Source organism: Protopterus annectens, chromosome 6.part0 (genome assembly GCF_019279795.1).
Source record: "Protopterus annectens isolate FY-2018-M chromosome 6.part0, PAN1.0, whole genome shotgun sequence".
NCBI classification, from domain to species: Eukaryota; Metazoa; Chordata; order Ceratodontiformes; family Protopteridae; genus Protopterus; species Protopterus annectens.
Window position 1 is genome coordinate 667267495 of NC_056737.1, and position 13551 is coordinate 667281045.

At 39.9% G+C, this 13551-nt stretch overlaps 1 protein-coding gene across 1 annotated transcript in view; it reads left to right on the plus strand.

Moving 5' to 3' along the window:
- The window catches only part of ADSS1 (adenylosuccinate synthase 1), a 512348-nt gene that overhangs the window by 237508 nt on the left and 261289 nt on the right, over positions 1-13551 (plus strand). The window contains exon 5 of the mRNA XM_044074349.1: positions 9409-9475. Coding sequence (XP_043930284.1) covers positions 9409-9475 — 67 coding nt within the window. The remainder of the gene's footprint in view (positions 1-9408; positions 9476-13551) is intronic.

The window sequence follows — 13551 nt, forward strand, 5'->3', positions numbered from 1 at the left end:
AGTACAGAGAATGTCGGAAGGAGTTGCATTGTGTTTTTGTAGACTTAGAGAAAGCATATGACAGGGTGGCTAGAGAGAAGTTGTGGTATTGTATGAGGAAGTCAGGAGTGTCAGAAAAGTATGTAAGAGTGGTACAGGATATGTACGAGGGTAGTGTGACAGCAGTGAGGTCTGCGGTGGGAGTGACAGATGCGTTTAAAGTGGAGGGTGGGGTTACATCAAGGATCAGCTCTGAGCCCTTTCTTATTTGTAATGGTGATGGACAGGTTGACAGACGAGATCAGACAGGAGTCCCTTTGGACTATGATGTTTGCAGATGACATTGTGATCTGTAGTGAGAGTAGGGAACAGGTGGTGGAGACCCTGGAGAGATGGAGATATGCTCTAGAGAGAAGAGGAATGAAGGTCAGCAGGACTAAGACAGAATATATGTGTGTGAATGAGAGGGAGGACAGAGGAATGGTGAGGATGCAAGGAGTAGAGGTGGCAAAGGTGGATGACTTTAAATACTTGGGGTCAATAGTTCAGAGTAACGGTGAGTGTGGAAGAGAGGTGAAGAAGAGAGTACAGGCAGGATAGAGTGGGTGGAGAAGAGTGTCAGCAATGATTTGTGACAGACGAGTACCTGTAAGAGTGAAAGGGAAGGTCTACAAGAGGGTAGTGAGACCAGCTATGTTATATGGGTTGGAGACAGTGGCATTGACAAAAAGGCAGGAGTTTGAGCTGGATGTGGCAGAATTAAAGATGTTAAGATTTGCACTGGGTGTGACGAGGGTGGACAGGATTAGGAATAAGTATATTAGAGGGTCAGCCCAGGTTGAAAGGTTTGGAGACAAAGCCAGAGAGGCACATTATGTTGGTTTGGACATGTGCTGAGGAGGGATGCTGAGTATATTGGGAAAAAGATGCTAAGGATGAAGCTACCAGGCAACAGGAAAAGAGGAAGGCCTAAGATAAGGTTTATGGATGTGATGAGAGAGGACATGCAGGTGGTTGGTGTGACAGAGCAAGATGCAGAGGACAGGAAGAAATGGGAACAGGTGATCTGCTGTGGCCACCCCTAACGGGAACAGCCAAAAGAGGATGATGATGACTGAGGAGGGCTGTTGCCAAAAACCAGTATATGTTTTTTAAACTAACTAAATAAAGAATAAATTGTTGGATTGGGTTTGGAGAATGCTGGCCTTTGTTTTTTTCCTGCTGCCGGTTGCTTTTTGCTGTGGACTTTAACCTACCTTGTGAATTGCTGTTATTGTAGGAATCTATGATAACTCCCAGTTTGTACTCCTTTGTGAATTTGGTCAGCCAAATCATCATCATCATCAGCTCCCTTTTTTCCCATGTTCTACACGGGGTGGTGTATCATGTTAGCTGTCACCATCTCTCTCGGTTCAGTTCCACACTCCTGCCTTCTTCAGCACTCATGCCTGACTTTTGCAGATCTTCTTTCACACAATACATCCACCCCTTTGCTGGATGTCCCCATTTCCTCTTACATTCTTCCTGTCTGTCCCAAATCTTCTTCACCAGATTGTCTTCCGCTTTTCTGCACGTGTCACAATCTGTTATCTTTGATCTTTTCTGCAAATGAGGCTACTTTGGCTTCTGCTCTTATGTCCTCATTTCTTTGTCTGTCCCACAGTGTGCATCCTACCACCCTTCTCAGACAATTCATTTCCATCAGCTCTAGTTTCTTCACCTGCTCTGCTTTTACTGCTCAGGTTTCTGTACCATACAGTAGTATTGGTTGCACCACTGTACACCTTACTTTTCAGCTTCTTTGGCATTCTTCTATAATATACTACACCTGCAACTCTATGCCAGTTGGCTGCAGCCCCTCCCATTCGAGCTTTGACATCTTCATTTAGACTTCCTTCTCCTCAACCACCCCTCCCAGATACTTGAAGCTATTTACCTGGTCTACTGTCTTTCCTTCTATCTCAGTTTTCAACTTCTTCTGATTTCCCCAATTTGCTGCCATTACCACTGTCTTATCTGTGCTTAGTTTCATCCCATGTGCCTTCAGTTTTGCATTCCATTCCTATATCCTTTGCTGAAGTTCTTTCTCAGTCTGCATGTAATGCCACACCATCTGCATAAAGCAACTTTGTTGATCTACCCCCTCCAACCTGTTAACTAATGTAGTCCATCACCAGTATGAACAGCAGTGTGCTCACAGCTGAACCCTGGTGTACACACACTCCCACTGGGAACTCCTCTGTGAGGATGTACACTGTTTGAACTTGAGTCATTGGGTCCTTGTACAAGGCCTGCACTAATTCTAACAATATTTCTGGGACTTCAAACCACTGCAGTACTGCTCAAATCACCTTTCTTGGGACCTTGTCATATGCTTTCTCCAAGTCTAGGAATGTCCAGTTGGATTCTTTCCTCATCTCTAGCTTCTTCTCAACTATCTGTCTCACTACAAATATCAGGTCTGTTGTGCTGCATCCCAATCTGAATCTGAACCGCTTATCTCCCATCTTACATTCTACTACTCTGAGTATCCGTTTATCAATCACCTGCCAAGAACTTTCATGCAGTGTGATAGGAATTTGATGCCTCTGTATTCCCCACATTTGTGGATGTTCCCTTTGTTCTTGTACACTGGTATGAGTATGCTCATCTGGGATATGCCTCTCTCTCCACACTGCTATCAGTACCCTCAGGAGCTATTTCTCCCCTATCACACCCAGCATCATTATCATATCTCCTGTGACCTCATCTGAGCCTGCTGCTTTCTCTGACTTCATTTTCCTTAGTGCTATTCTTACTTCTTCTAGGGTGGGCTCCTCTTCTCTCATTGTAGGCTGTTTCTGGGGCAGTATGGCTTCTGTGAGATTTTCTTCATTCAGAAGCTGCTGGAAATACTCATTCTATCTGCCTTTGATGTCCTGTGAACTGGTGAGCAGGTTGTTGATGGCATCCCTTATGAAGGGTATCTGACTGTGTTATTTATCTTTCTGTCTTTGCCTTGCAACCTGATATAGTTTCTTTGTGCCCCTTACTAAGTCACTTTCCAGAGGTTGGTACAGTGCTTCCAGTGCCCTATTCTTTGCTATTGCAACTCCTTTCTTAGCTTCTTTGTTAGCCAACAAGTATTCCTTTCTTGCCTGGTCGGTCCTTTCTATATCCCACTTTTTCCTGCACTCTTTCCTTCTTTTGATGACTTCTTGGATTTCTGCATTCTACCACCAGCTTTCCGTATGTACCTTATTTCCATACCTGGCTTGGCCACATATCTGTTTTGCAGTCCTCACACATGCTGATTTGAGGTGCTGCCATTCTTCTTCTTCAGATCCACCTATTTCCTCCTCTTCTTGGAGTGCTAGAGCCCTGAGTAATTCATTGAACTGTTGTACTTTCTCCCTGGTTAGCTTCTAGGTCTTCAGTCTGATTTCTGTTGACCTTAGAACCTTCTGTGACCACTGCTTGCAGCTGATTGTGGTAACCAGTGCTTTATGCTGTGAGCTGACTGTTTCACTATGGATGACTTTGCAATCATTGAGTCCATCCCAGTGTCTTTTCCTTATTAGGAGGAAGTCTACCTGAGTTACTTGTTGGCCACTCTTGTATGTGATCATGTGACTGTATCTCTTTCTGAACCATGTGTTGACTACTATCAAGTAATTTGCCAGACAGAAGTCTAGAATGGCCTTTCCTTCTTTATTCCTGTTGCCCCACCCACGTGGAACCAGGCAGTCCTCATATCCTGTTCTGCCTGTCCCTATATGTGCATTCAAGTCACCCATTATCAACACCAATTCATGTTGTTCTGCTTTATCTAGTAGGTCATGCAACTGCTGTGTGAATGCACTCTTTTCCTCACTATCACAACCCTGCTGTAGGGCATAGACTGATTATGAATACAGCCCTATCATTACACTGGAGTCTAATTGCCATGAGCCTGTCATTAATTCTGATGATATCCCTTTCTGCCTTCTGAAGCCTTTCTCTCACCACAATTGCCACACCATTTCTAGCCTGTCCCTCTTCTGAGTAGTAGATTCTCGATCCCAAGCCAAGTAGCATTACTGCACTGCCCTTCCATCTTGTCTCTTGGATACATAGGATGTCCAGCATCCTCTATATCATCATGTCATCACCTTGCAAGCTGCAGCTTGTCAGTGAACCTACATTAAGCATTGCAATTCTCATTGCATGTTTGGCAGGTTGATTGGTTTTACATCCAGCTTTTGCTCAACAGAGCTATCCCAGGTAACCTAGGTTGGGCAAATAGACAATGGCCGGCCAGTAGCTTATTGACCCAGGGTTGCTGGGCTTTATGGCAGGCACACACTGACCAACAGAGGCACATACACCCCCTCCAACCGTTAGCATGGGTCCTTGGCATAGGTCGGAATAGGTTGGGTCCTCAACTGACTTATTACTGGTAACTACCCATGCCCTTTTCGGCAACACTAATCAACATGACAGAATCACCTAGAAACATATTTTACACCATCAAGTGGCTAGCACTCCCACAGTGTACAGTCTGTGATCCATTCTCCTATTCTGAGGATATTGTACAACACAGTAGATGCCCAAAACAGTTGATCTGTACAACTCTTCCCCCTTTAAGGCACCAAGTAGAGAAAGTGCTGCTGCCTACAGTTCCATTCATTTATGAATTTAAGATGTAAACACTCAGCATGCTTTTTCAGAGGTGGGAGAGACCCTACAGAAACTCAAGGAGAACATGCAAACTTCAAGCAGGCATTGATCAGAGGTCAGGATCAAACCTTGTACCTTGTGCATGGGAAGCGAAGACCTTAACCGTTATGCTGACTGGTCTCTTTGGTCACCCAAAAGCCCTTGATAATAGCATTGACCTCCGAGAAGTAGATGCCAAACAGGAGCAGGCTTAGCATGAGGCCGAGAGGTAGCCCACAGGTGACTGGTCTCATGTAGAAGTGGTCTCACAAATCCTAATTCCTAGGTCCAATCTGTGAGCCAGCTGGAAATCCAGTTAGTTATTTAGGGATTTTTTTTACCCAGTTTGGTGAGTTTGTCAACAATAACCAAGTGGGGTATTGTAATGAATGCCTTAGCCAGGTCCAGGTAGGTGCTATGTACCATTTTCCCCTCATCCATTGTCTTGGTGACCCTCTCAAAGAAGTCTACCAAGTTTAATAGGCATGATCTTCCCTTGACAAAGCCAAACTGGGCTGAGTCCAATATCTGTAGGTTGCCTTTGTCTTTGTTGATCATTTCCATGATAATTCATTCCATGTCTTTGCATATTAGACTAGTCAATATTCAGAAGCTGAAGGGAACAGGTGCAGACCATCCTCAGCAAAGCAATGTGGTTTGTTAACCATGTCTTCCCATACTGACAAATATTGAATCCCCTGGAATGATACTAGAAACTTAGCCAGTTGTTGAAGTCAATTATCTTTTGCTCATACAGTGGTATCATGTTGTTGAAGGTAGAATGCTGCTCAATGCAAGGTACATACCTGCCTGAGACACATATTCAGGAAGCTCAGTAATGTCTTGCTACATATAGTCCAATGAGGTACATGTCAGGTCATTTACACCCGCATGGACTATACTAGAATCATACTGGTGCCTGCGGTGCAGTGACTTAGGTTCCTAGGTTCATAGATTAGTACTAAGCTAACTGCCCTTGCAAGCCATTTTAAGCCAAACCAATTCAAACCCCACACCTTGTGTTTGTAAGGCAAACACCTTAACCATTAGACCACCCTCTCAACTTGAGGGCATACTTAACCTGGTGGATCCTGGCTCCAGTTAAGCAACTAGGTGTTATCTTCTCCTTGTTCACTCTGGTGAGTGGAGCATCTGTGTATTGTACAATGGAGTCCCCTATTAAATGAGTCCTGGGTAAAATGTTTGCTTGCATTATGGGCTTTGCTATAGAGGCTCCAGTGAGTGTAGATGTATGTGTAGTGTTTGTTGTTACTTTTGTTGTGTACTGTAGGGGATGTTGAGGATACGTGTTGTGAGGTCTCTGAGGTTTGAGAAGATTGTTTTTAGTGCCACAGCATAAGATGGTCTATGTGTGAAGTGGACACTATGTGTGGTAGATGTAGTGTGTGTGCTCTTGACAGCCTAGTTTGTATGCAAGATGTTTGCCTGCAAGGAGATGGTGTACGTACATCTCTCACATACTGTGTTAGTTTTTTTTTTTTTTTTTTTTTTTTAGGACTAATTGGCTGACTGTGAACATAAGACAATTGCTACATTGTCTCAGGCTGCCCATGTCTATCAAACTGGCTACAGAGACATTTGAAAATGGCATGTCCTTGTTGTCCAGATCTGTATTCAGATGGGTAACTATAGGTTGAGGACCGGGTTATACAGTGGTCTACTATGGTGGTCTCTGGGGGTTGGCACTAGACAGAGTTAGATAATACTAAGATGTAGTAATAGTGCACAGCCTAGCTGCTCTCTGCTTGTCTCTGTGCGATGGCTTTATTTTAGACTTACTAATTTTATAGATAAACTTTACTGTCTAGGCATTAGTGTCTGTACAGGGCACTGCCACCCACTGATGTGCTTTGAGCAGCACAGTGCAAACATGAGAAATTTGTACCAGCAGAAAAGAAACTTAAATCTAACTTATGTGCCCTCTGCCCAATAAATGACTACACTTTGAGCCCTTTTAGAGTACTTCCCAACTCATATAGACCAGGCAAACACTTTCTAACACAAGATGGATCATCATAGTCCTCTTAATGTAAAACACGACAAAAAGGACCCTCAAGTGTAATGCAACAACAAAATAACTTATTCAGTAGCTAGATCACCCTTCTGCAAGGTAATTGCAATGCAGTCAGTTAGTCAGTTTTAGAAACAACAGTCAGAGAGTTCAGGGATCATGTGAAAGATGGCTGAGTGAGGCCGTAGGAAGAAAGTTCAGTAGTTAGTACAACGGTGAGGTCTAAAATCATGCTGGGTTTTGGAGAAAAGGTTGTTAGAGTTGGTTACATTTTTCTAGTATTTTTGATAGAGGGGATAGGATTGTTATAGGTCTGTAGTTGGAAAAGTCAATTGATATACCACCTCTCAGATATGGATCTGTTTATCAGTATGGATACAGGAAAAGCCAGAAAATCAGATGTTATGCTTTGGTATTCTGCTTGAAGATGACTGACAACTTAAAAGGCTGATTTTAGTTTCAGTAGAAGTATTCTTATACTAGAGGTGAAGACCAAGAGGAAGGAGAATGAATGTGATTGGTTACGACATGTTGGGGCCGGGGAGAGCAATAGAGAGAGAGAGAGAGGCAGAAGGATGAATTGTTATGATTACTAATATGAGATAATACTGTCTGTATAAAGTAGAAGCTGAACTGAGATGGTATTGAGCCACTGGTGTTAGAAGTACAAGAAGAAGGTACAGTAACTTGGCCCGGGTGTATTAGTTTGTTTAGTGATGAAAAAGGCTTGCATTTTTTTTTTATGTTTACATTGGAGGTTGGTAAAAAAGTTTGTTGTATTTTTTTTTTTTTTTGCTGTTGTTCTTGTTCTTGTTATTTTTAATGTGTTTGAAAAAAAACTGTTACACAAAATGTCATTCTTTACTTGGCTTAGAAGTTGGGCAATATTAATCATTTGCCTTACAACTTGTAAAACAGTTTGTCCGTTTATGCACATATGCCATTGGTCTTTAGTCTTTCACATTAAAGTATTCATTATGCAACATGCTGAGTTATCTTGATCAGGATAAGATTTCTTCATATTTACTGTATCAAGATTTTTTTCTTCAAGAAGTGACATTTTTTCTTGATCATAGGTAGCCTCTGTCCAATGAATTGGCCGTGTCATCATTTAGTTGTACATTTGTCACAAGTAGTATAGTATTTTGTGTCTTTCGGCTTTTCCCGGTTAGGGGTCACCACAGCGGAACTCCGGTCCGCTAATGATTGGCAGTCGATTTTTACGTTCTGGCTTGCCGAGCCTAACGCACAACCTTCAACAAAGGCACGCCCATTCACGTATGTCGCTACACAGACGATGCTCTAACTGAGAATCGAACGGGCAACGTCTAACTGTGAGGCGACAACGCTACCGCAGCAGCACCACCACAGTACCCAAGTAGTATAGTATATATTTTTAAAATATAATTACATGGAGATGGAGACTCCACTGGACACACATGGCAAAAAAAAAGCAAATAAGAGCTCTCCAAGCCATTGCAGTAAAGTATATGTCTTAAAATTCCAAAGCTTTTGAGTACAACTCTATAAACTTAACAAAATCACAAACGTTTAAACCGATACCATCTGACCTAATTAACCAATCAACAAGCAGTCTTAATAAAAATACAAACATATAACAGTACTTTTTACTTTAAGAAGTGGTTTAATACTACCTGCGCTAGTTAAACTTGGATGAACATCAGCTCATAAATAGCAGACCATTTATAGTCTTTTTCTGAAAAAAAGTAACATCACCACTTTTATGTCTAAAAGACGACTTTTATATTACTTTAAAAATAAATTTGCGTTCATTATCAGTCTCTGTAGTATGTGTCACAAGTCATTTGTATTGATCTCTGTAAGTCTGTCTGACATATTCTCAGAAATGCATTCTTTCAACATCTTACTACTCTTTCCAACAGAAAAACAAAAGCATTTCTGACACATAGCCAGATAAACAATATTATAAGACTTACATGCCACAAAACATCTAAAAGTAAATACTTTATCACCAATAGGATGCCTTAACATATTAGTCATATCAATATACTTACAAAACTGGCAGTTGTAGCATGGCACTGTGTATTTAGTTAAGTGAATTTATATATATATATATATATATATATGTTCTGAAAAGGTAATGCTGACTATTAATAAAGAGAAAGTTCTTGAGGAACGTAGTGTTGCAACTGTACCTTACTTTTGTAAGAAATCTTGTTTCACAATGTACCTTAGTATCATGACAACAGAACTGCTACACCAATTAATACATCTGTCTATCTATATGTATATGTATGCAAAAAGCCTGTTATAAATTGACAAGTGTGGATTTAAAATGGTGTTTGCTAACAGAGAGGTGATACAGATCTATAGCCATGTACTGGTCTTTGACATTAGCATCATACATTTCTTTCTCCTGGCAGAAATGTCTATATGTTTTGCATGGACAAATATAGCAAACTATCCATTGTATCATAGAATGTAACCCACTTCTAATACTTGCATGACTTGGGTACTCTGCCTGCCATTGGGTTTACAAGGGCAGACCTGTTTCCTGGATTATGTGTCAATAAAACTTTTTTGATGCACATGCCATAGGTGGTGTGGGAGGTAAAGGAGGAACAGGAAACAATATGTTGCTATGGTAATGACAAATAATAGGACTCTATTGCAAGTGAAAATCATCCTTAATATGGCTATGAGAGACAAATGATGCAACTGCTTTTTGTTTTATTTAGTTTTTGACTTTCATCAATCTGTTGATGGACTTCAAGAAGTACAACGACAAGCCCAAGAAGGAAAAAAGTAATTATGACCCGACTATTTTCTTATTTATGTTATCTGTATCCAGGTAAGACTTCCACACATAAGTAGTATGCTTGATAGCTCAAAGTAAGATGTCCAATAAAGAGAGAAGGCGAATATCTATGCTTATGGCAAAACAGAAGGCACTGGAGTTCCTATTGAGGAAAAACAGTTCTTCATTGAACTGTGCATCTGAACAAATCTAATCCACCATTGTAGTGAAACTAACTGCAGAGACGGAGTTAGCCTAAGGCAGTATAGGATCCCTGAATCATAAAGAAGAACGGATCGGGAAGAGATAAGGAAAATGTTACACCTAGGAGTGATTGAAGAATCTAAAAGTCCCGGGAAAAAACCCATAGTTTTAGTCATAACATCTAAAATAACTGTTAGGGTCTGCAGTGAATTTAGGAAATTAAACAGTATTTCTGCTAGGGTCTGCAGTGACTTTAGGAAATGAAACAGTATTCAGTAAGTAAATAAGTTCAACAGCAATCCTACATCTCAAGTAGGTGAGTTAATAAAGCAGACAAATAAGGCAAGGTTCCAGACCATACTCAGTTTAAAAAAAGGGAATTAGCAAATTCCCCTGACAGAAGGGCTGTTTCAACACATCTTCCCTTTTGGTTTACACAGTACTATACCGACCTCCCAAAAGTTGATAGACAAGGTCTTGAATCCTCATGTCCACTATGTTGCAATCTGATTAGTATATAATTATGTCTGTGTAGATGACATAATAATATACCACTTCCTGTGGTACAGGATTATATTTCCTCTGTCTTCATTTGCCTGTAGTGTGACACTGAGCAAGTCTCTTAACCAGTCAGTACTTTGGGGCATTTCAGAAGCTGGGTTAGGCTTCTTAATGGTCTATTGGACTGCATGCCTACTTACTATCTATGAACCTTTGAGGACTGGGATTCCAATCTACTAAAAACATAAACTGCATTGAATCCCCTAAGACAAGTATGCCTGAAGTAAATGCCATCAACAGAAAAGTGGATATAGTGGAGGTTAAGTATCTGGGGTATGTTAAGAGAAAAAGGAGTTGCTATACCCCAGGAGGAAGAAGCAGAGGCAATAAAGAACCAGTCAAGCCCAGAGACTAAAAGACATCTAAAGCTCTTGTAGGCCAAGCAGGGTATTATAGAAAAGTTCTGCCCAGATTTGCCACAATAACCCTGCCCTTTTACAGACCTCACTAAAAGACAGATGCTCATGGAAATAAAATGGGCCATGAAAGCCGATGTTGCATTTGGACATCTAAAGGAGATCTTGAGTGTTGTCTCTTCTTACACTCAATCACTATCTTCAATCACAGAGCAGAGTCTGTGGTCACTACATCTGACCTCAATATTGCAGGAGCTCTGTCACAATGCCCTACACCTACAATTTTACTGAGACTTTGTCATTGTTTCATGTAAGCATAGTTATCATGAAGAACCTTGCCGCTTATTAACTTTAATCGGTTAAATACATGCCTGCTCTGTGAAATAGTAGGACCCCTTACTAAGATGGCCGCTGTTTCCTTTTGCTTGACCAGTAGACTGTGCTACATATACCAGGTATTTTATTTTACTTGCATCTCTTTGTTAATTGCTTTCTTCTAGCTATAGAGTGATTGCACTCAGTTATAAACTGACCTATAAATTGACCTGAGGGTAGGAGTGTCTCTGTAGTAGAATGTATTGCAAAGTATCCTCTCAGTGTTGTCTCTTCTTAAAGTCAGTCACTATCTTCCTTCATAGAGCAGGTATGTGTCACGTTATTACATTTCTATTTGTTCTAAAACTGTGTAAAACAATGAAAAGTCTTTGGTAGTGTATTATATTTGTAAAAATTTCATGCAGATCGGATAACCTTTGTGTGTGTGTTTGTGTGTGTGTGTGTGTGTGTGTGTGTGTGTGTGTGTGTGTGTGTGTGTGTGTGTGTGTGTGTGTGTGTGTATATGTATATATATATATATATATATATATATATATATATATATATATATGTATATCCAGTGAATCAATCAGTCTATTTGGCAAAACACAGCAGAAAAGAGCAGGCAACACGTTTTAAAAGTCACAAACACTTTTAATAAAATAAAAGGTGAACGCTTTCTCAAATAAAATTGCCTCATCAGAACTTACAGAAAATACACATCACTTCCTTTTACAGTGATAAAATTCAAATAGACCAATCAGAGTATATTACAATATTTAAAGAAACAGAATCATTCAGTTTGATCATAAAATATAAAGTAAACAATAAAAATATATTATTTTATTATTTCCTAAGCTTCCTAATCCTCTGTCTGGCAGTGATAGCTATATGGTCATTGAGCCCCTTGCCTAGATGGGATCTAAGTTTAATAATCCATCTTAATTCCCTGTTTTCGATGACATTAGAAATGTCACCTAGTCTATCACTCTCGGGTACTAGCTCTAACACATTAAATTTAAACTGATGTATATTCCCTAACTCTAAGGTATGTTTCGCTATGGCACTGTATGCATGCCCTTTTTTAAAACAATATGCATGGTCCTAATACGCTCTCGCAGACGTCTGTTGGTTTTCCCAACATAAAATGAATTACAATGCATGCATCAGGCTAAATATATAAGGTTCTTACTATTACAATTTGCATTACTATGAAAATTAAATTCCATGCCTGTATCAGGGTGCTTAAAGTCTGTCCCCTCAGATATATAATCACAAAAATTACATTGACCATATCTAGTGGTCCCTTGTCCTAAAAGTTGAATCTCAGGATGTGACGATGCCTTTAGATAACATAGCCTACGTTTAAGATTATTAGTGTTTTTGTAAACTACATATGTTTTTTCTCCAACAATCTGAGCTGAGTATAAGTTTGAAGTATCTTCCAATTCCTTTGTAGGATACCTCTTATTGCTTCATTATCTCTAGTATAGGCAAAGGTAAATGAACCATTATTCTCTGGTTTTCTGTAGACCTTATTTTGCATCTTGAATTTAGAAAAATATGGTCTAGCTCTATCACATCTCATGGCTTTAACATTAACTGCTGTCTTATGGATCTGATGTTCATGATACCCACCACTGATAAAGTCATTGCTCATTCTAGCAAATTCTTCATTCCATCTAGCTTCCCTATCGGTTAATCTAGAACAACACATGGCTTGACCTTTTAAGATATTAATGAATACATGACTAGGATGCATACTAGTACTGTGAGGGTGTGACGCACAATGACAATCCTTGGTGCATTAATCTGTATGAAAATGACCTTCATCATCAATACTGATCTGAATATCTAAAAATTCGATAGTATCACTCGAATATTCTCCTGTAAACCTTAAAAAGTTGTTATTATGGTTCATATAGTCAATTAACTCAAGCAATTGTTGTCCGTCACCTGCCCAAAGAATAAAAAAGTCATCAACAAACCTTCTGTAAAATAATAGATGTTCACATGCTATTGGATGTGTGAGCATGTTTTGAGATTCCCATTCAGCCATCACCATGCTGGCGTAGCTATTGGCACATGGTGTGCCCATAGCTACACCCAACATTTGTTGATAGTACACTCCATTAAACAAAAACACATTACTGTGTAAGATTATATCAAGTAGATCACATATCAAATTTATATGCATTTCAGAGTAAGAGCTGTTATGTATCAAAAAACTTTTAACCATCATTATACCTTCCATGTTAGGAATCACTGTAAATAATGAGGAAACAGCATAGGTCGCCATCAAAATCCCATTCTCAACAAAACAGTACCCATTAATAATACAATATAGATCCTGTAACATTTGTTTAGTGTCACGCAATATATATTCATACTGTTCTAGCACTGGTTTTAATTGCTTGTCCACATAAATAGATAATGGCTCTGTTAGCCATCCCCCTCCCGCTACAACTGGTCTAAAGGGGGGGGGGGGTTTGCGGATTCTTGTGGACTTTAGGGAGTCCCTGCATAGTTGGATTCAAAGGTTTCTCCACAACAAAACAGCTGAATAGCTTCTTAGTTAGCATATCTTTCATGACATATTGCATTAGAACATTCATGACTCTTGCATTGATATCAATTTCTGATAAATA